We start from the raw sequence: 23,265 nt of genomic DNA on the forward strand, positions 1-23,265 counted from the left end.
ACTCAGGACACAATTACTTGGAGCAAAGTGATAGTTTCTTTAAGTTGTAATAAATGTTGTAGTGTTGGAAATAAATCCTTCCAAGTGGCATTAAGTGTCCATCTATCTGCACATTTACATGCATATTTGCCTTGCCAAATCTTCACAAAACTCTTAAGGTAACTAGCATTACCAAGAGTTAAATGAAACTTAGGCAAAAGAACTTGCCAACGGTCACACAGATATTAAAAGCAAGATTCAAAACAGAATATCAGATGCCACTTCTAGTGCTTCTTTCCACCATAACAGTTCCTTCTTTGATTGCTTTAATAACCAAGAGTTTCTAGGAAGAATGTGTGTTGGACTGAGATGTTCTAATCAGGACACAGAGAAGGGTTATGGATGAGCTTGCCATAAAGGTCAGCGTTCATCCTGCTGATGATGCTGTTTTCCACAGTAGTACAACTTTCCCATATTCTCTACTGATGCTGAACTTTTTAGAACTGTAGTGGCTCAAAGTCTTAGAAGTATCACTGTTTTTTGGCTGTTGTTCTGAAAATCAGGATGAGTAGGTAAGCAGAAGCAAAGTGGGACCAAAATCCAGAAGTTCATAGCCCAGAAGAGATTACTTCTGTGCTTCACAACAGCATATTGTGAGGAAACTGCAAGGAACCCAGACCCACTGTCTGCGATTTAGTGCCTTAGGTTTGGGCAGGCTCACTTTGATATTGTTAAACATCTTGTTTACAATAAGAAGCCAATGTAAAACGTAATTTTTGTGGGAGTTTAGAAGATCAAATACACATGGAAGACAAAACTGGTTAAGAAAGCTCTTCCAGAGGGAGTAGGATCTTCTTTTCTAGAGCAGGGAAACTTCCTCTGCCACCAGTCCAACTCCATAAACACCATCCCCACCTCCCAACTTGAAACAGAATCATTCTCTTGCTGAGATCTGCGACACTCTTTGGCTTCCGATGGAAACCACTCTCCTCTCAACCAGAACAACTCAGCCACCTTCCATGGAGGTTATCCATGTAGGTCCCCTACTTTTCCGACCAGGGAACACACTGCCTGCTTCAGCATTCATTTGTCAAATCCACCCTTCCTTTCCAGCGGGTAACCCTGAGGGCTGGGACTGGCCTACTTAGCCCCAGGTATATAGAGCCTTGCCTCTGCTTTTGGCCCACCCCACAGAGCTGAGTGAACTTGGCTATGGCCCTGGGGAGTAGGGGCTATATATGGTATTGTTTTTAGCCACACTGCACTCTTCATTCTATTTCAGAAAAGTCATTCCTGCACCCTGCGCCCTAGGAAACCCAGGATCTCCCTGGGAAGCTCGGAGAGGCGGTGAACTGGCCCTCTCAGCTGCTAGCTCCCCTCTGGCGGGCAGTATGTCTGGCGCCTACCGCGCTGGAAGAAGAGGTCTGGGGCGGGACAACCGGCGGGGCTGCCCTCTCGCAGTGACGTCCCAGGGGGGCGGAGGGGTGATCAACTGACTCTCAGCCCTCCTCGCCTCTCCCAGAGCCGGGTCCGTCGGTCCTCGGGATGCCGCTACCACGACTGGTATTGTCGCGTACGCCGCCTCCGGTCAGCCTGCTCCACCACTGTAGCGCCGGAGGGTCCGAAGGAACTTCAGCCAGAGTGGTGCCATGCAGCCAGGAGCGGGTCTGCAAGCTGTGCTGCTGGCAGTGCTGCTGGCGGGGCCACGGGGCACGAAATGTCGCCTGCTGAGCGGTGAGTGAGTGCGCCGGGGCAAGAGCTGGTACCCGGACAGTCTGCACCCCAGCAGCTGCTGACAACCTTCGGAGCTAATGCACCGGGTGGGGAGGGAGGCGCTCCCCGCTCCTCTCCCGGACCCAGCCTTCGGAGCCCCCTGCTTTCAGGGACTGGAACTGGGATCAGCGCCGGTTCCGGGGCTGTCCATTACCCTGGGTGTCCTGGAATCCTGGAAGTCCGCTCCCCGTTAAGGGTTATCCTAATGGGTCGGAGAATCAGGTTGGGTGGGGCAGTGGGCGAACCTGCGGGTTCGGGTGCCCCTTTGGCAGCTCCGTAGAGTGCGGCAACGTAGTGCCTGAGAATCCCACGCGGAGCAGGCTCACCAACCCCATCTACCTCCCACTCGCGAAGGCCGCCACGCAGACGGCGGGGTGGGCAGCCTGGGTCCGCGGTGTTGTGGGAACCTTGCTTGTTACTCTTGGTCTCCTCTGTGGGGAGGATGGCTGGCTCCAGCGCCTGGAATGAGAACGCTTAGAGATCGGGAAGGCAGCTTAGTTAGCGCGGGACCGGCCCCGCCTGACTCTGGGGAATGACTCTCTCTGCTTCCTTCCTTGTGTCGTGTCACCGCAGCCTCGGATTCGGACCCCAGAGGAGGTACTGTGCTCTGCTTTTTGCCTCTTCCAGTTGTTCTGCATGTCCAGGGAGAGGGGAGGGCGAATATGGATGCCCTTTTTCTTCTGTGTTTGGCGTCGACAGCTTGACCAAGAGGAGGGAGTTAGAGGAATGTCGACCTTCTCCTCCGGGGTATCCCGGCTTGTGGAGCTGATTTAACCCATCTAGAGTTGGTTTCAAGATGGGGTGTGGTGTGTGGAGAGTAACTGAATTGAGTTGCTTAGGTTAGGGCTGCAGGAGCTTAGTAGTTGATAGTGGCGGGTAGAAGGCCCGCCTGCTCTTCCCTTTCCTGCAAATGAGAAAAGAAAGACACTTCCTGAAGGCAGGGGAACCAGATGGGCCCTCGGGCCTCTTTCCAGCTTTGACCCTCTCTGGCACTCACTGCAGAGTTGGGATGTGCGGCCAGCCTGGACCATACAGGAAATTCAATTGAGGTGTTATATTTTCCCTTGACAATCTAGCATGGAAAAGTGAGGGCTGCCAGTAAATTCAGCTCCAGCTTCCAGTTATGCTGGTGGCAAGGTTGGGGGTGTTCCTAGTGGCTCATTTGCCTTCCATTCACTGCCTGATTTGGAGCCACCTTTAAGGAATCATATAGAGGCTTGGCTGGCCCAGCCTCCTCCCCAGGCAGTCTGGCTGCTGTCACAGCCTCTCTGGAACACCTTCTTGGTGAAAATATCCATCTCAAAAGAGCCCTCTTAATTTGCTGGTGGACCCATCCAGTGAGAGCTTCTCTATTTAGCAGAAATAGAAAAAAAAAAAAAAGAAGAAGAAGAAGAAAGAAAGAAAGAAAGTAAGAGGCTCTTCTCTTTTCTAACTTGTTGCTTATTGAGAATTTCTTTATAAAAGCAGTAAGAGGAGAAATAGAAAATAAAAATGCACTGGAGATTTTCAATCGCCTTTAGGTGCTCTTTTCCATTTAGCACCAATAATGTAGTTAACTGTCTTCGGCCTTTGGCCTGTATTCTGGACAATATTAGGCATAATGAAAGCTATCTGACTCCCTGAACAACTGCAAAACAAGTTGGGAAAATGAGAACATACCAGAAGGTCTGGGAAGAGTTCCTCAAACCCAAATCCTTTACCCCTTACTCTGTGGTAGCAATTCATACCCACAACCCACAATTTGGCTCTGTCATTGCAGGGTCTACTCTCCTTGTTGAAATGTGGTTTTCATTTTGTATAATTTAGATCCAGAGACTCATGCTATGTTCTCCCCTGGGCTAGAAATTGGCATCTGTTTCTGTATTCCCAGCACCTAGCACAGTGCCAGGCAAAAAGGTACACTTAATAAATGTTGATTAAACAAAGGAGTGATGAATTAAAGAAAAAAAAATTTTTTAAAGAACAAAAGAGTAATGAAGCTGAGGCTTGGTTGCAGCAAGGCTTCAATCACCCAGACACAAGGTGGGACAATGTGTGCTGAGGAACAATTTGTTACTTCTCAGTAGAATCCCATCCATCTGTCCAAAACAGTCTTTAGCCCTTTAGGTATCAGTCCTGTGAGACACACTGCATAGACTCCTAAAGCAAACCCAAGCCTGGTGTGGGGAATGAGCAGGCTAGTTGAGACATATTGGTCTTACCTTGGAATCAGATCTGGATTCTGACTTGAATAATGCTGATGATAGCTATGTGACCTTAGCCAGTTACTCAATTTCTCTGAGCCTTGATTTTCTCATTTGTAAAATGGGACATAAACAATATCTACATCAAGGGATTGTTATAAGGGTTAAATGAGATAAAGTCTGTTTGTAAATGTAAAACCCTTACCACAGCTGATGGCACACAGGAAAAGTTCAGTAAAACTTAGCTATTGTCTTTAGATCGGGGGACTATCAGCATTAGAAAACCCCACAGATATCGTGCACTTAGCTTCTGCCCACACCAGAGGCTGAGCAAATTAGTTCTGCTGTCATAGGCAGAAGGTTTCAGGGTAGAGGAGTTCATGTACGACTTCAGAACACCTCTCTTACCTGAAGGAATCACTCAACAGAGATACGTTAAGCCACACTCTCCCCTGAGATTTCCTAAGAGCATAAAATTGTTATTTATGTTCCTTAAGCAAAGCCATAAATCTTCATCAACCTCTCTTGAAAGATAAAAATGTCTGCCTTTCAAGAATCTGTAATTGAACAAACAAAACATGTGTCCCTACACAATCTGAGCATCAGAGTTTAAATCACCACAACTCCATGTTCGAAGGAGTATTAATTTTCTCTGAGAACTCTGACGTAACAGTCTGCTGATAAGTAATTCTGATTCCTGCCCAGAAGTAGCTCCCTTCTGATGTCTCTGAGCCTCCTTGCTCTGGGATACATTTCTGGTACACTGAAACAGGTTGCCTTTTTCCTCTAGGGCAGCTGGTTTGCCGGGAAGGGACACAGAGGCCTTGTTATAAAGTCATTTATTTCCATGATGCTTCTCGAAGACTGAACTTTGAGGAAGCCAAAGAAGCCTGTAGGAGGGATGGGGGTCACCTGGTTAGCATCGAATCTGAAGATGAGCAGAGATTGATAGAAAAGTTCATTGAAAACCTCTTGGCATCTGACGGTGATTTCTGGATTGGACTCAGAAGGTATGAAGAGAAGCGAAGCAACAGCACAGCCTGCCAAGACCTTTACTCTTGGACTGATAGCAGCATGTCAAAATTTAGGTACGTATGTGGAGCTGATTCCTTTGACATAACACAGAAAAGAGACAGGCTGAATCCACAGTGCCAGATCCATGGGGAACAGGAGGAGACCCAGCAAGGCAGAACCCTAAAGGTAGTAACACCTGAAGAACCACTGACCAGAACAGTGTGGTAAAGGTGGTGAACTTAGCCTTGACTTGGCCCCAAGGATGTCCAAAAAGTTCAGGTGGGCAAGGTCCAGCAGCATTGTGTCAATGACACATGATGCTTGAAGTCTTTGCCCTGTCCATAATATATAACAGCAAACCTACTTCCTCCTGAGATTACAGTCAACTACCTCTTGAAGTCAGTAGCTCTGGCTGTCTGTCTTTTTGGCTAGGTATCTGGCTATAGGTAGAGTCCTCGTTAAGAGACTGACAGTCGGTCCATAGAGTTGGAATCAGGATAGGACTGCAGACTACAGAGAACTGTGATAATGGGCAGGAAATCAGTACCAAGACCTAACTCTACAGATTAGCCAAGAGTGGGGACTTTGGGAAGCCTGCAGTTTGAAGGACCCTCCTGAACCCATAGCATGGAGACACTGATGCTCACACACACCCCACCATGACACAGTGACATTGCCATTATCCCTCCCTATAAATGCAGTTACATGGAAAACATTTTTAAAATATCAAAATTAAGAGACAGACATAGGGGTCTTGGGTTGTGGCTCAGTGGTAAAGTGCTTGCCTAGCATGTGTGATGCACTGGGTTTGATTCTCAGCACCACATATAAATAAATGAAAAAATAAAGATCTATCAACATTTAAAAAATACTTTTTAAAAAAAGAGACAGACATAGAACTGTAAAACATCTAACAGAGAGCTAGATCATAGTTGTATGATAGTTTATATAAGTAATAAACACTAAGGCCCCAAAGGATAAAGAAGCAAAAGACCTGAGCAAATAGTTCACAAAATAGAAAATCTAATTGACATACAATCATATAGAAAAAAAGTTTAAAGTCATTATTAATTGAAGAGTAAAGATAAAAAATTTTTATTACCTGTTACATTTAAAACAGTATGTAGATAGCATCCATCACTGTCAACTCTTTATGCAGATCAGATCCTGAACTCATGTAAGTTCTGAGAGTAGCTCCTCCAGTAGTCTCATGGGCTTTTCTTCCTGAAAGAAAAGACACTTAAAAGATGATGGTTAGTAGGAGGAATAGAAGGTTAGTACTCTCCCCATCACTGCAGCTTGCCCCAGGGCCGTGACTGACATCAATCTCCCTCCTCTACTATCCAGTCCAGATTCTCCCACCCTCTGTTGCTGTCAATGACTAACCTTGTGGCATGAACCAGATCCTCATATCTGAATAGTCTTAGGCCCTAGTTACCTTGCACTTCTCGGGCTGAAGTTAATACACTTTTCCACTGGTCATCAAAATTGGGCAAGTGAGTATAAAAAGATACCTAACTAGATAACCTAAGAGTCTTCTCCCTGTCTATAATATATAACAGCAAACCTACCTCCTCCTGATGATTACAGTCAACTACCTTCTGCCAAGATAATGACATCTCTTCTTGCCTGCTTGTCCCCTGGACACAAGGACCCCAAATGTCCAAGTGGTAGCCAATGGCTCAATGACACTTTCTGTATCTTCTAGCCAAACTATTCCCCTCTGGAAACTAAGGACCTCTAAACTCCCAAATCCCAGCATTGCAGAGACAAGAAATACAAATTCCCTGAGTGGGCCATTATCAGTGATGGGACTCCTGTTTTCATCCCTTAGCTCCCAGACTCATGTATTTTACTAGTGGAGGCACAGGACTATACAAATCATCAATTTAAAATGTACTTCTTTTTGGAGATGGTGCCCTGCCAAAAACATTGCCTCTAAGCTGATGCTTCAGCTGTGTTTTCAACAAGCTATTCCATCACTCTATCAAGCTAATACCTTCAAGATTATGCAATATGTGATATGACAAGTGAATCCCATGGCCAGGTACCTACTCCCACGCCTTCTTTGCTATAGGGTAGGTGACTTTGTCTGATGAGATGTTATTTGGGATCCTGTATTGGTAGATTAAATATTATGTACACCTTTGAATAGTGGTGCTGACTAAAGTTCATAGGCAGGAAAGGCAAACCCATGCCTAGATTGTGTGTCTGTTCCTACCAAAATGAATCACTGTCCCTTTCAGGGATCCAGTGGAGTAAATTTGCCACCAAGTGTAGCAAGTATCGGTGCAGTGTCAGACACAGCATTGACCTCTGTGGCTGCTACATTTGGCAGTAGTAGTAGCCAGATCAGTCTTGGTCAGTGGGAGCCAATCTGCAGAGCCCAGGCATAGTCTCCATTCTGCCTCCATTTATATTTGCATATCTAATGTGCTAGTACTAGGGTGACTGATAACCAGCTGGCTGGCATTACCTGAATGAGTCATTTGTCTCCTTGGCTGTTTAGTGCCTCTTCCATGATAGATGCTCCCTGTTAGGCTGTAACATGTGACAGAAAAAGTATATTTTATGCCCAGTCACATGTATGTCTGTTCACGTCACTCTATCCAAGAAGTCCTTGTCCCCAGTCTTCCAGTCTTTTTCCCTTTAGATTCTTATCCGCTGGTCCTACTGTTTGCCTTTCCCCTGAATCTTTATATAGTCTAATCTTCCATAACTTCTATTTCCATACAAAGTGGTTAACTAGGTGCATCAACTAAAGCTATGTCCAGTGAGTGTCCCCCTAGCACATTGTCTTTCAAGGCCATCTCGAAGTGGCACTACAGTTCAGCTGCTGTTCATTTTGGCTTGTTTCACTCATATTTAACTGACCTATTCATGAACCAAGCTCAGGCTGCTTGTATCAGCTAGTCATAAGGAACATCTCATGAACCATAAGCGTGAGCTGAGGCAGAGGCTTTGGAACAGTGGTAGATATCGTGGTAGTCTGTTCTACCTGTTCATACAGTGCCCTCTGGTCCTAGATATACCTTTTCCACCTTATAATGGATTGATTCTAGCCTACCTGACTTGTGACAAGGTGTGTCTAACAGGAGCTAGTTCATAATGGGCAGGTTGGGCTACGTGGTCTCTTGGTTGGTGTCCTTGCTTAGTAAAAAAGTAGCAGTTGCTTTTCAAAAGATGACTAGTTCTCAGCTACAGATGATATGACTCTGCTCCAAAACCATAGCAATCTGCTCTGTGATTCTCTCATTGGGGTAGTCTTGAATCCTATATGGCAATATGTTTCCCACCACTGACACCTCTGACAATAGGGTCTCCTGAATCACATGACTCAAGTGACAAGTCTAGTTGAACACAGCCTAGACCTGCTTCAGAGTCACTTTCTGCTCTAGATTCCACTCATTTCAGCTGTTATTTGAGCCAAAGAGGTATGCCTAGGTGTGAAATATGCTACCTCTGAAACCCAAAGATGCCTACTAAGTATAAAAGTTTACTTCCTAAAATTATTGCACAGTGTAATCGTTTGCTCTTTAATTTGAAAGGGATGGTCTGGCATTGTCTAGATCACTAGTTACACATTTTAATGAAGTGGCAGGTCCCTGAATATTCACAGAGTTTATCTCCAATCCTCTGGAGAACGTGAGTCATACTAAGACCTCCAGGGTAGTAACTACTTCTTGCTCATCTAGTCCAATTGGCATGATGTCAGCAATACATCGAACCAGTGTGATTTTCTGTAAGATTTCTAGGAAGTCCAGGAGGACTCTTCACAGCATATTATAAATAAATACAGCCTTAAGGCAATATCACGAAGGCATACTGTTGCCCATTCCCAATAAGCGCAAACCATTCCAGATTCTTTCTGATCCAGATGGCAAAGAATGTGTTCACCAGCTCTGCTTATTAAGTAATGGATGGCATATCAACCTGCTGTAGCACAAATGCCACATATGGCACAGCAACTAAAATCAGGGCTTCACCTTGATTGAGTTTGTGCTATCACTGTTAGTCAGCTTCTCACTGCTATGACCAAAACACTGACAAGAACAACTTAGAGGAGGAAAAGTTTATTTTGGCTTACAGTTTTAGAGATCTCCATCTGTGGTCAGCTGACTCCATTGTTCTGGGCCCAGTGTGAGGCAGAACATCATGGCGGTAGGGCATGGTAGAAGAAAGCTGCTCAGCTCATGGCAGCCAGAAAGGAGAGAGAGCACGATGGAAACCAGGGACAAAATATAATCCTGAAGTGCATGCCCCAGTGACCTACTTCCTGCAGTCACACCCCACCTGCCTACAGTTGCCACCCAATACTGATTCAAATGATTAATCCATCAAATGCATTAATCCACTGATTAGGTAACAGCTCTCATAATCTAATCATTTCACCTCTGAACATTCCTACATTGGCACATGAGCTTTTTGAATTTTTTGGGTGACATCTCATATCCAAACCATAAACATCCTTTAAGATCTGCTTGGTTTTTTCCATAAGTCAGACTAGTAAATTAAGTAGGGATATGACGGGGAACACCACACTGCATTCTCTAGGTCTTTAAGGAGGGTACCATTGTCTGCATTCCCCTGGATAAGATATATTGTTACTTTACTAACGTGGTAGGGGTGGGAAGGAGTGTAGTTTCAGAGGCTTCTTACTTGATCTGCTTCACTCTGATAGCCTAAGGAACCAATATGGAATTCCACCAACTATCAAATATGTCTATTCAATTCACATATGCTGGGACTGGGACAGTGACTACTGACTGGGTCCTTCTGTGAGTGGACCTCTATTTAATACCTGGCCCCAATATGTTCTCACACTAAATGGGTAATAGTACTTCAAGTCTAAATATCAGTGTCAACTTACATCCTGTGTCAAACAGTCCTTGTAATATTTGAATATACCCCCTCCCAGTGTATGGTTACTTAAGTACATGGCAGGAGGTCCCTTTGTGGGAAGAACAGGGAAATTACACAGGTGCCTGCCATGGTAATGCAGAATCCTTCTTCCTGGGAATCTGGCCTTTCCCTCTATCAGTTAGTTATGAGTCTGAAAACTTACTCAAATTCAAAAATTACATTTCAGGCATGATGTTCCATATCTCCCTGAGATGAAATTATATAAAGTCATAAAGCCAATAGGGAGCATCAACGGGTTTGGAAAAGGGGGTGGAGGTAACTAATGAGGTACAAAGCCCAGCTCCTGACAGGTGTCCAGCATAATGTCTAAGGAGTGCTTACTGCAAGCTCATCTATTGTTCAGGAAATTCAACCCAGTGAGTAGAGCGAAGGACCTTCCTTCTGCCAGACTGCAAAATAGGACTGAAGCAGAACTATACTGTGGCATGCCTGCCTCTTAGCTGTCTCTTTGCTAAGGAGGGGCTCTGATGAGAGCTAGGCAGAGCAGAAGTGCCTGGCTAAATAGTCTGTGCATCAGGGCAAGATCCTAGCCCTGGAGGGAAGCAACTCAGGTGGGTGATCAGGCAGACTACAAAGCCCAGCCCTGAGTCAATACCTGAGGTTGGTGCTTGCAGATGTAGACTTTCTATGGGATCAAGGCTTTAACCTAGCACCCACATATGCAACTGGTGGCAGCACCATTTAATTCCAGGTTCTAATGGATAGCTGCTAATGCACCCTTTCAAGAGGCTAGGGAGACAAAGTGAAAACATCTGGTAGTGGAGGCTGAAAGCTTATCAATCTGATCCAATGGAAATGACATAAAAAGTGAAAAAGATCAAGTGATCCTCCTGCCCTTTTCTCTACCCCTTACCTTATTTAACAGCCTCTATATTTTGGAAGATCATGCAGTGGTGGCTAATGAAAAGCATGAAAGATGGAAATAGAGCAAGTTCTGGGTGAGAAACATCATGCCTCTTGTCAATGCATATGATCTCTAAAAAAGGGAAACAAAACACAATTAGCCAAAAGCAAGCAAGAAAGAAGTAGCCCTGCGAGATGCCTTTTCTCATAATTCCTTGCAGACATAATATGGAAATATATTCCTCCATGCAGAGACGTTGTGGCAAGTGTCAGATGATTGATTGTGATGTCCATGTTAGAAAGTATGTGGTTCTGTTTATTGGCAGTGCTTCAGTTCCTCACTCTCTCTGTATTGTGTTTTGAAGCAGAGTATCATGTTAGTGTCTCAGTGGAACCTAATGGGAAAACAAAGGCTGGAAGTCTGGGGTGTGTTTCTCCACTTGCCTCCATTCTTGATCCCTTTCCTACAGAAACTGGTATGGTGGATGAGCCTTCCTGCGGTAGTGAAGTCTGCGTGGTCATGTATCATCAGCCTTCAGCCCCCGCCGGCATTGGGGGCCCCTACAAGTTTCCAGTGGAATGATGACCGATGCAACATGAAGAACAACTTCATTTGCAAATATTCTGATGGTAATGAATTCTCTCCCAAGTTATGTAGCTGAATTCTCAATCCCCTCTCTTATTTCATAAGCAGCTGCTTGTACCCAGAATTTGTTATGTAGTCACTAAGAAAACTTGTCACAAATGCCAGCAATGTTAAACTTCAGGAATTCTGGTAAAGAGATATGTAATGACACTTTTTCACTTTCTCACTGAGTAATAATTCTAGGAAAGATTATCAGATGCTAAGAGAATGGATGCAAAAAAGAAAGAATACATCTCATGTGTGATAAAGCAAGATTTATGAGAACATTCATAAAGAAAAAGTCCTCTCTCTGGACAAACACAAATTCTTACTCATTCTACATGTAACAGTCAACTGTAGCTGCTTGGAATAGCTGACCATTGCTCCTACAAGTCTTCCAACAGCTATGTGAGATTATTTTCTCAGAATTTAAAGAAACACACTAATCACCAGAGGAGCAGATGATAAAATACAACAATTTCACTGCACTAGGCAGAAATAGCAAGCACTTTGATGATTCAGTTTAATTCCTAGGCTTCCCCTTATGTATAGGTCTTACAAATTCAACTTGCATTTGCTTCTAGATCTTTCTTTAAGAATTGGCTATAATCCAGTCTCACTCTGCTGAGGTTTTCAGACTCCTTTATTATAACTGACATAGATCTAAACTTGAACTGATTCTTGACCTATCCCTGAAGTTTCCTCACCTCCCTGAAGGCTACTGCTTGGTCCCAGTTCTGCATTCTTTCCTGACAGAAGTAGAGTGACTTGTTAGTTCAATCTAGTTTGGGACTAAAATCCTGCCATTTAAAATAATTTAAATTAGACTATGCTCTGAGGGCAAATTTTGCTGCTAAAAGATTTTCTTCATCTCCTTAGATAATTCTTTCCTCCGTGACCTGATCCTCCCCACCATACTGAATTGTCTCAGGCTAGGAGGTTTTAAAGAACTAGACTGGATTAGTAGGTCATCTTCATAGAGCAGTGAAAAGGAAAACACTTGCTACAAACTGGTTTTTCCATTACTTGTATTAATTATACTATTATATTAACTCCATGGCTTAAACATTCATACTTTTTAACATTTTTTGAAATATGAGATTTTGAAATTTGCTTTAATATCCTTTTATTTTTGAGCTTGGTCCCATTCTAAAAATAAATCATATTCATCATTACTTTTGTTATTGCTTTAGTTAGACTGAGTTCTGTCCAGAAAAATATGGCACTCCAAAGAATTTAATAGGAGAGTACAGTAAAAAGGGTATTTGCAGAGATGTAGGCAAAGAGCAGGAGATGGTAAAGTATCCAGGGGCTAACTACAATGAGAAACTCTCACTACCTCTAGGCCTAAAAGGGCAAAGGGAGAGAATCATTTTAATGGAATCCAGAAAAATCTTGGGGTCATAAAAAGAGAGGCCACGCAACAGAAATGGTAGCCACAAAATGCAGTTATTGTTAAATCATGCTGATGTGGAAGGGGGCATGAAGAATAAATACCATGACCTTTCTCTCCTACCTTCTGATTGCCTGCCTTTGCCTCCCATTGGCTAAGTCCAATCAGATACCAAAGGAGTTCCACTGAAACAGTCCATAGAGATCAGAATGGATCCAGTAAGTGGAAGGTGAGCACATGGAGAAGAACTAACACATTGCCTTTATATGGTTTCCCATCCTCAGAATAAGTTCATACTACTCAGCATGCTGAAAAAGGGTTGACAAGATCAGCCTCAGTTCTCACCATTCTGACACCTCTCCCATCTTATCCTAATGCCTTTCTGCTAGTGTAGTTCCCCAAGAGTGCTTAACTGTCATTTCCTGTATGTAGAACACCTTTTCCCTCTCCCTTTCAATTCGTTCTCACCCTTTATATTCAGGTTAAACAACTAAGTATCACAAGTCATAACAACTAAGTAAAACACGTGATCCTGAATTGGATGATGATGATGATAATGATGGTGACAGTGATGATGACTATTTTATATAAATGACATTTTTAGGACAATTGGCAGAATGTGCATATGATCTTTAAATTAGATAATAGTATATCAATGTTGATTTCTTGGTTTTGATCAATGCATCTCTCCCTTTTAAACATAAATTGAAGTTGTTAAGAGTAAAGGGACACGATGTCTGAAACTTTCTTTCAGGAAAAAAGTTATATATGTATATATATATGTGTGTGTGTGTGTGTGTGTGTGTGTGTGTGTGTGTATAATAAATATAAGTATATATATAAGTATATATAGACATAAGGATATAGAAATAGGTGGAGGATTGGTACAGATAATAATTAAGCAAATGAAATATGGTAACATAATAAGGTGAAGGATATATGAGAATTCCTTGTACTATTCTTACAAGTTTTCATAAATTTGAAATGATTTCAAAATCATTTCTGTGGAAAAGTTTTCCAGGACCCCTCAAGGTTGGGTGATTCTCCTGTGAGGACCAGAGCACCTCACACACAGTACTTTCACTGCCTGTTTCCAGGTTTGTCCCTTTCACTACATGGTTACAGGAAGTCTAGAAATACCCTTGTCTAGCCAACTGATGAAGGAGGATAAGATCCCTTCTGTGGTTCCCAAAGGATGACATTCTGTCCTATCACACCACAGTATCAAGAGACTAGGGTGATAATCATCTCTCAAACTAGGTTTGAGAAGATGGTCATGTGGCATGCTAGCCAGATCTGAACACTTGATTACTCCTGGAATATGGTAAAGGCACAGGGACATTCAGGGAAAACTAGAGAAGAATCATTCAAGGTATGGCAGATGCACCCCTCAGCTGTATGGCAGATGCATGGCATTGAGGTGCCATGTTTACTGCAACTTTGCACAGTAGATTGAATTGTGGAGGGACAATATGAATAGATCATTAAATGCCACTGAATATACTATGTATTTCAATGTAATATCATGAAATTAATATGAATTATATTCTCCTACATGTCCATATTGTACGGTCATCTTGTAGAATATAAGCTTCTTAGAAGGCCAAGATTATTTCTCATTTGCTGTTGTATCTGTGCTACCTGGCACAGTTATGTCTCCTTATTCTTTGAATTTGAATTTATTTGGTTGAAATTTCAATTTAGCTACTTATTGGTTATGAAATTTGGGCAAGTTACTTGATCTCCCTGACTCTTGGTTTCCTCATGTACAAAATCAAAACCTGATTCCCTCATCAGGCCATTATTGAGATTGAGTTTGTTCTATAAAACATTCAGAATAGTTCTATCATATTGTAGGCACAATATAAATGAGTTTGAAAATAGATTTGCATCACCTCTACACACACACACACACACACACACACACTTTATAGGAAGATAGTTAAAAATGTCTATCCTTTCTGAATGAAACTTCAGAATAAACTTGCCACCTGGGCCTTAGGACTATGAATTCTAAAGTTTTGCCCCCAAGAACTCTGCCCCTATCAACTCCAAAGCTTCTGAATAACCTAAGTGACTCACTGTCAATACAACAGCTCAGTCAAAAGCCAAAACATTTCACATAGGTTGACTGTGTAACCTCACTTTCCTGAAGTTCTTGGAACTATTTAAATAATTCAGGGTCAGTCACCAGTTTCTGCTTTGGGGCCAGCCAGTCCTTGACCACTTCTGCTTGGAGATGGGTGTTTGTTGCTCTCTGAAACACCCCAATATTAATTGCTAAAATATCTTGGATTGCTTTAAAATAGTTCAGGAGTAAAATGGGGAAGTAATACTTTCTGTTGAAACCAGATGAACTATGCATTGATAGAAATAAGAGCTTCGTGACAGCACCGGGGTGTTCACGATACAGACTTTCTACTTTTGTGTATCTTTGGAAATTCTCATATTTAAAAGTTTTTGAATAGTTTTTTAAGGTTAAAAAAAAACACCTAAGTAAAGCTAGGGGAAGGCTAGTCTTTATGCAGAAGGAATTCTTTAACTTAATAAACCCAGATCATTTACTGGTAACAGTAAATAATCTGATAACAACAAAGCTTATTGGAAATGGTTGCTGTACTCGAGCCGATTTTATTCAGATGGCAGGAAATTTTTGTTATTATTTTCATTTTTGTTTCTGCAGAGAAACCAACAGCCCCTTCCACAAGACCTGGAGGTAAGGCTGTCATTTGGGATTTGGGTTAACTCAGCCCCTCTAATCATCAGTCCTTTAGATCAGATTATTCAACAGAAGATGACTGGTGTTAACCCAGACAATTTGAATACACCACATTCAGCCATGACAATTAGTTCATTATTCTCACTCTTTGGTATTGTCTTTTTTAAAACTGAAGAACAGCGGTAGCAAATTCAGTTTGGATTATCACTATTATTATTGACAATATGAAGGGAATCATTTAATTTAATGAGACAAGAAATGAACCAGACCAAATGGTCCTAGCAGAGAGTCACTGACCCTTCCCCTGGGCACTCCTTCATGTGACTCAATGCCAGTTGCCTGTCAGTTGTTTTGCTGCCTGATGCTCACCTAAAGGCAGTAAAATTCATATCTTTACGTTTCTATGTTTATAAATGTCAATAGCCAAAATGCTACTGCTTTGTAGCATCCCACTTTGAACATGGTAGGACCTCAGAGATATCTGGATTAAAGTTCCTTTTTCCAAGTTCTCAAGTCCATGTGTCTCTCTCCAGGTGAGGGAACAAAGCCAGCAACACCCATACTTCCAGAAGAAACTCAGAAAGAAGATGCTAAAGAAACATTTAAAGAAAGTAAAGGTATATACAGAGCTCACTTGGGGAAAATAGATAATGAAACTCTCTTGATCACTTTACCATGGTTATATTCCCTATTTTGTTCATTCCCACAACTCCTTAAAAATGGAAATAGTTATCGTGACTTTGCAAAAACTGTATTTAATGCTAGATTTCATCAGTGAAATATGCAAACAGAGCTATCCTAAGACAATTGAAGAGATCAGACTAGACAGGAGGTAAAAGACCTGCCGGAAGACAAAAAAGTGCATTGGTTTCAGCATAGAGGTGGGATAGGGTGGGGACTGAAAGAATGGATGTAGAGAAAGAAGAGAGGAAAGACCTAATTAATAGGTTGATTAATATTCATCTGTGAAATAGAGGAAATGCACAAAAACATTTTAAAAGATCATAAAAGGTAAAAGAAAATGGAGTGATAAATTGGAGTGCTAATGGACTTTTGACCTCACTCTCACCTCGAGTTTCAAGAAGGAAGTCTGGGTTTTCATTACTGGGCAACTTTAAAAATAAGTACTTAATTTCTCTGTGCTTCAATTTAATTATTTGTATAATAGAAGTAATAATAAAATTTCTTAGCTACCTGGGAACATTACTGTGTCCATAAAATGAAATAGAATGTTGCAGTTCTACAATCAGTTCTGACACTAACCACCAGAGTTGTTAGCACGGACCCCACAGCTTAAAGGCACAGTCCACAACTGCACTGACTTCAAACATTACCCACAAGTTTAGGGGTCCTCAGGTCATATCGCTTCTGACCAAATGGCTACAAATCCAGGGGAGCCCATGACCCCCTCTCAGGTTCAATAAATCATTTACAGGACTCAGGAAACCCTATACTTAGGCATTTTATTACATAGGATACAAGTCAAGAACAGCCAAAAGAAGAGAACATGGGGTGAGGTCTCAGGGATTCTAATTGGGCCCTTCCATGTTCTCTCACAGTGGAATCAGAATGTATTGTCCTCCTCCTGGCATACTGATGGATACAGGGAGCTCTGCTGATCTTTGGTGTCCAGGGTTTTTACAGGGGTTTCCTTAATTACTTAGGTGGGGTAGATCTTATCACTGGTCATGTGGTGCAACTCAGTCTCCAAAGAAGGACAAGCTGATGCCAGGAGACTCAGAGACCCCACCCAACAATCACTTGTCCAGTTTTCTTGTGTGGCCAGCCCCAGAGACACAAGCCCACCCCTGCCTAGAGAGGTCCTTACGATAAACTCTAGTACTCTAGTACCACCTGAGATGCTCATGAATAAAAAAGTCAGTCCTATTACTTGGGAAATTCAAGGATTTAGACCCTCCCTGCCAGGATCCAGAGACAAAGACCAGTCAAATTCTTTATTATACAACAAATGTTATGGATGAAATAAAAAGCTTAGGGAAAAAAATAAAGTGTTATGTGAAGGTGTGTGGCATTTTTATTGCTTTTTGTTATTATAGTGGTATTTAAAGTGGATTTTTGGAGTGTTTTTGGTTTTGTTTTTTGATGGTTGTCAGGTTTGCAGCCTCGAGGTTGGGGGGGGGGGGGGGCGGCTCGTGGAACAATAGCCATAGGATGGCTAGGAATCTTAGATTAATGGGAACAGGAAGAGAGTTAGTCTAAAATTCTTGCTTCCTCCCAAAACCTGATTGCTGAGTCTAAGTCTTAAAGGAGTAAAAGGTTCAGAAAAGCAGACCTCTAATAGAATTTCACAGTCACTGCTCATGAACCCAAATGAAGCAAGTTGGTCATAGTCAGAAATGTTGGGAAGGTTTACAGTTCTAATTCATGTGCTCTGTGATCTTCTCTTTCCCATATAGACCCTGGGACTTCTGCCTTGATTCTTTTTCACTTCCTCTTCCCTACTCCCACTCTAGGAACTACCATGGCTGTTCTCAGCGGCAAAGGCATGAATACTGCACCAACATTCCCTGCTTTGCTATGAAGAAGGACAAGGGAAGAAAGAATATCTTTTCTCCAAAAAATAATTTATTTAAATTATCAAAAGTACCCTTTTGGTATTTGCAAGACTCAAAAAATTAAAATTATTTTCACTATTATTACTTAGGGTAAAAGGACAGGTAGAAAATATTCAATGAAACTAGAAGATGCTTTGTTATCTGGGTAACTCTGCATCTATCTCCTAGGAATGTGCTCTTCGGAATACTCTGTATTTGATTTTGCTTTTTGAAGCTGGTTTGAAGCACACACACGAAAAAAAAAATCACTAATGCTGATAGTGTGCTGTTTTTCTTTTCAGAAGCTTCCTTGAATCTTGCCTACATCCTAATCCCCAGCATCCCCCTTCTGCTCCTCCTTGTGATCACCGCAGTTGTATGTTGGGTTTGGATCTGCAGAAGGAGGCAAGTAAAACCTCTGTGTAAATCTTTGTGTCCTCTGCCTTCCTGGATATTTGGATATTGCCTGTTGACTTCATTAAAAGTCACAGAAGCCCCAAGAGAATGGCCACTATAGATTGGAGAATAAATTCTCAGGCAGACTCAGAGCATTCAGAGATTAAGAGAGTGATATTACATGCTTTATTTTGGGGTGTGTGGAAGACTTTAAACAATTTGAAAAGTGAAACTGTTATTCATTTCCTGTGTATCCACGTATCACCCAGCAAAAGTGCTCTCGTGAATGTAGGTCCTCCTTCTAAAAATGTGTGTTGAGTAAGGAGTGACTGGTGGGTCATGTGAAGAATGACTGTTCCAAAGCATTCTGATAAGCATCTGAAACCCAGCCACTTCATTCAGAATGAAAGAGTCAAATTCTTTTTAACTGACTTTTAAAAAATTGAATACACAGGAGTAGACTGCTACAAAACACTAGACGTACAGACAACCTCAGTTTGCAGGCAGGATCAGGAGTCCCCATTTTTTAGGCACACAAAACTGTTCTGTTACCTTTTCATTCCCCAGGATCATGGTATTCATAGAAGACTAGTATTCCCATTTTACAACAGAAAAAGGTTCCATTTAAGTTTTGGCTCTCTTTGATGACCAGTCTGAAACTAATTAGTAAGATTCCAATGTAGAACATTTATTTCATTTAATAACTTCCTTAAGGGATTATTAAAAGCATCAAAGCAATGAATACATGCACAGTGGGCATCTAATAAATACTCAAAAATAACATTCATTATTATGATCATTTTTATTAATTTCCTCTGAATCTAAAAATAGAATTCAGTTCAAAAATTACAAATTTTCAAAAACTCACTCTGTGGTCGATTCTTCATTTCCCTTCTTTATCTATTTAGCACTTCGCCAGGATTTGGGAACAGTAACTCAAGCTGGAGTCTATCTCCCCAAGAGTTCTTAACTTTTCTTTGTGCCACAGACCCCTGTAGCAATCTGGTGAAGTCTGTGGTCCTTTTCCCAGAACAATATTTTTAAATGCATAAAATTTACATTGGGTTGCAAAGGAAGCAACTAGACTTTTATATAGTTTAGCAAAATATTTCCAAAAATGAATGTGTGATACAACATTACATGTGCTTCTTTATTAATGACTCTTTATTTAGTGATGGGTATACTTATTTTGAAGTTGAGATGAAGCATCTACGATAACTGTGATGTGATGTGAAAATAATTATGCTTCCTGTTGTTGATCAAGTCAAAATATTATTAATTCTACTTTGGTTTATTAACTATATTCATAATGGAAGGACATGCTGAGTTTCACTTACAGATGAGTTTTTAAAAGTGTGACATTTTTTGCCCATCCAATTCTATCCCTGAACCCTCCCAGGACTCTAGGTGCCCAGGATAGTAACCTGTGTTACTTTGGCCTCAGTGGATGGCATATACATAATGCTTTGAACTTAACACTTTCTTTGTTTGTCCTCCTCCCTCCCCAAAGCATTGGCCTTTAGGTTTGGTAAGTGAGAAGCACAGTTTGAGGGATTGCCAGGGTATACTTCCTCCTTCCAGAGGAAGCTCAGGAATGTTCTCAGGGGAAAGTCTCAATTGCCTGGTCTCAAATACTCAGCCCTGTTTCTCTTCCTCCTAGGACACGGGAGCAAGTGGACCCTAGCACAAAGGGGCAACATACCATCTGGCCCTCTCCTCACCAAGAGCAGAGCCCAGACCTAGAGGTTTACAACATCATAAGAAAACAAAGTGAAGCGGATTTAGCTGAGCCCCGGCCAGACCTGAAGAACATTTCATTCCGGGTGTGTTCGGGAGAAGCCACTCCCGACAACTTGTCTTGTGACTATGACAACATGGCTGTGAACCCTTCAGAAAGCGAGTTTGTGACTCTGGCAAGTGTGGAGAGTGGATTTGTAACCAATGACATTTATGAGTTCTCCCCCGACCAAATGGGGAGGAGCAAGGAATGCGGATGGGTTGAAAATGAAATATACGGTTATTAGGACACATGAAAAAAACTTGAACTGACAAAAATGGGAAGTATATGAGAAGAAAATTCTCCTATTTTCTATAAAGGGACATACTCAGAAGGTCTATGAAAATATTCAGATCAGGTCCTGAGAGTGAGCATGTGATCTCCACTAACCCCTGTTGGGTCCCCAAGTTCTGGTTTTATCCCTTATCCCAGTCTCTCTCTCTCACCCAACTGGACCTTATGAAAAAGCACCTTGGCACTAGAGGAGTCTCAATAAATGTCAATCAGTTGCTTGTATCTGACTTTCAGGGAACAGTACTTTAACTGGCAGAGACGGAACTTGTGGCTATAGGATTTGGGAAGCCCACCTCTAAGTTCTATTTTTGTTGTCATTTTGGTTTTTTTTGCTCTGTACAGCAGCACACATAATCACAAAGAGACCAACTACAGCATCATTTTCAAAACCAAGGTATGGTGGCCCTAGGCTGGCCTGCACATCAGCAGTTCTCATATCTTTTTTTTTTTTTTTTCCTCTCTCTCAGAGAATAAAGTCAAATAAAAAGCAGGAAACAGAATGTTAGTCAGTCTGTGTCTACAGCCCTTCCTCTGCACGTGGCCTCAGGGGACCTTTTTTTTCCCCTCTCTCTCTCTCTCTCCTGACATCTAAACTTGGAAATATTCAACTTGGAAATACTTCAGGAACTAAAAATGAAATTGTGTCTGTGCTTCTAGGCTTATTTGTGCTCAAAGCCCTGATACTACATGTTGTTCTATTTGCACACTCATTTTACTACAGCATCGACATATTACTAATAAATGATAATGATCCTTTTTTTTTATTTTAGGGATATGATGACATGACTATTTTAAATACTTTTGGTTTCAAATCCAGAGAAAAGTTTCTTGGCCTGGTATCAGTCATGTAATTTAGTAAGTCATGTACACTTCAAAGATCTGAAAGTCATTATTTTATTTAAATCACCAGCGACCTCCCTCTACCAACTTAATAATCTTATCATTTAACCACTTCCCTCTTGGGACTTATCTTTTAATAGGTTAGCAATGTTGTCTCATACATGGAGCCCCAAACCAAACAATTAACTAGTCTGGGTCAGATAAGTATCAAATGCAGTGGATTGTAACCACTGCCCAACTATCTGCCCTACTGAGGCAGAGAACAGGGTGGGTAACAAAAAAATGTAATTTCTGCCTGTTCTGGAAGCGAGTTTTGTAGAGTCACAACATTTGAAGCAAATGAGCAGCATGTGGTCTGAAGGACTAATTCATTGCTCTAAAATGTCCAAATTCCCACTTTTTCTCATACAAGTTAGCTCTAAAACCTGTCTCTTCATCCTCCACCCTGTCCCCACTAGCCCCTGCTGCAAGGCTGCATGTTCCATGAGGATAGCAACTCTACCCACCCCTCTGCATTCTACTAGTTGCAACCTATGACAACACCTTGCAGAGCCGGCAACCAATGTCTGTTGAATAGATGCACAATGGCTCTTTCAGACTGTTGTAAAACTGCCTAAATATTTCAGATGAAAAATGTGTAGGACCAGTTTTTCACATGCCTCCTAGGTGGGGGAGGTAATTGAATAATTTTAGTTTGAAAAGACTGCCTGCTGCCTAGGAAGAAGGAAGCATAGCCACAAGGAAACAGACACTACTGAATCGTGTTAACAACTTACTTTAATTATGACACAAAAACTTGAAGGGTCTTTTTTTTTTTGGTACCAGGGGTACTTGGGATTGAACCCAGGGGTGCTCAACCACTGAGTCACATCCCCAACCCTGTTTTGCATTCTATTTAGAGACAGTGTCTTGTTAAGTTACTTAGGGCCTCATGAAGAGCCATTCTTAACCTCTAAAGGCAAGCAGGTTATGAGCAGAGCAGGCCCTTTGCTCTTCAGTATCTTCCCTTTATCATTACTGTGTTCTCTCTGCTGGGACCCACAGATCTCATCTACCTGTTTACACAGTCAGTCTTAGCCCATATTTTAATACACACAGTCAGCCTTAGCTTCTATTTTAATTATTCAATTTCTTTTTTCTTCTTCAGATATACTAGTTTTTATTTATCTAACTCCATTCCTATCTCTAATGATTGTACTTGCTTAACAAACATTTGCTAACTCTTAAGTGTTTGCTAAGTTCAAATTGAACATCAACTTATTCATTGAGCAAGGATTATTTAAAACTTTAGTAAGCCTGTTTCAGCACTTAAACTGGTAATTCCCCTAGGGCTGAGGATGTAGCTTAGTGGGAGAGTACTCGCCTAGCATGCACAAGACCCTAAGCTTGACACCCAACACCACAAAAATAAATAAATAAATAAAACAAAATAACAGTTCTTGACCTTTCCCCCCCACACACACACACTGTGACAAATATGACAGATGAAATATATGTATTAGATAACCCCTGGGTTCTGTCTACTCAACAAGTATTTCTTGAATATCCACCAAGTCCATTATACTAGAATATGACCCACAGCTGGATTTTAGGCTGAGGCTTGGAGAATCTGGTTATATGTAACATACACTGCCAAATGTGGTAGCTGTAAGGCTCTTTTTTTCTCTCACACTATTCACTCGTTCATTTATTTGAAAAATTTTAAACACACCTACTTTTTGTGGGGAGCTATGCCAGGTGTTAGACATATAGTAATAAGTAATATAGACAGACTCCAATTCATAGGGCTTATATTCTAGATGGGAAAAGAAATACACCAGACATAAGTGAAAGAGAAATTGCTATAATTTGTTTTTTAAAGTTATTTCCTGCTGTTTCTATTTACCCTTCTCCTTCCCTTCCCTTCCTTTCTGTTCCTGGACAATTAGGTCCTAAAACCAACATCAGGGGC

The 23,265-nt window shown here is 41.7% G+C and overlaps 1 protein-coding gene across 1 annotated transcript; it reads left to right on the forward strand.

The window, feature by feature from the left end:
• The first annotated feature begins 1,451 nt into the window (after window positions 1-1,451).
• Window positions 1,452-21,066, forward strand: Layn (layilin). Its single transcript, XM_047519702.1, is given in 10 exon segments — window positions 1,452-1,713; window positions 2,326-2,349; window positions 4,726-5,023; window positions 11,186-11,195; window positions 11,197-11,280; window positions 11,282-11,345; window positions 15,417-15,449; window positions 15,986-16,069; window positions 18,310-18,412; window positions 20,064-21,066. Coding segments are annotated over 10 exon segments (1,149 nt in total). The 5' UTR covers window positions 1,452-1,628; the 3' UTR covers window positions 20,428-21,066.
• The last annotated feature ends 2,199 nt before the right edge of the window (window positions 21,067-23,265 follow it).

The sequence above is a fragment of the Sciurus carolinensis genome, chromosome 11 (assembly GCF_902686445.1).
Source record: "Sciurus carolinensis chromosome 11, mSciCar1.2, whole genome shotgun sequence".
In the NCBI taxonomy this organism is placed as follows: domain Eukaryota; kingdom Metazoa; phylum Chordata; class Mammalia; order Rodentia; family Sciuridae; genus Sciurus; species Sciurus carolinensis.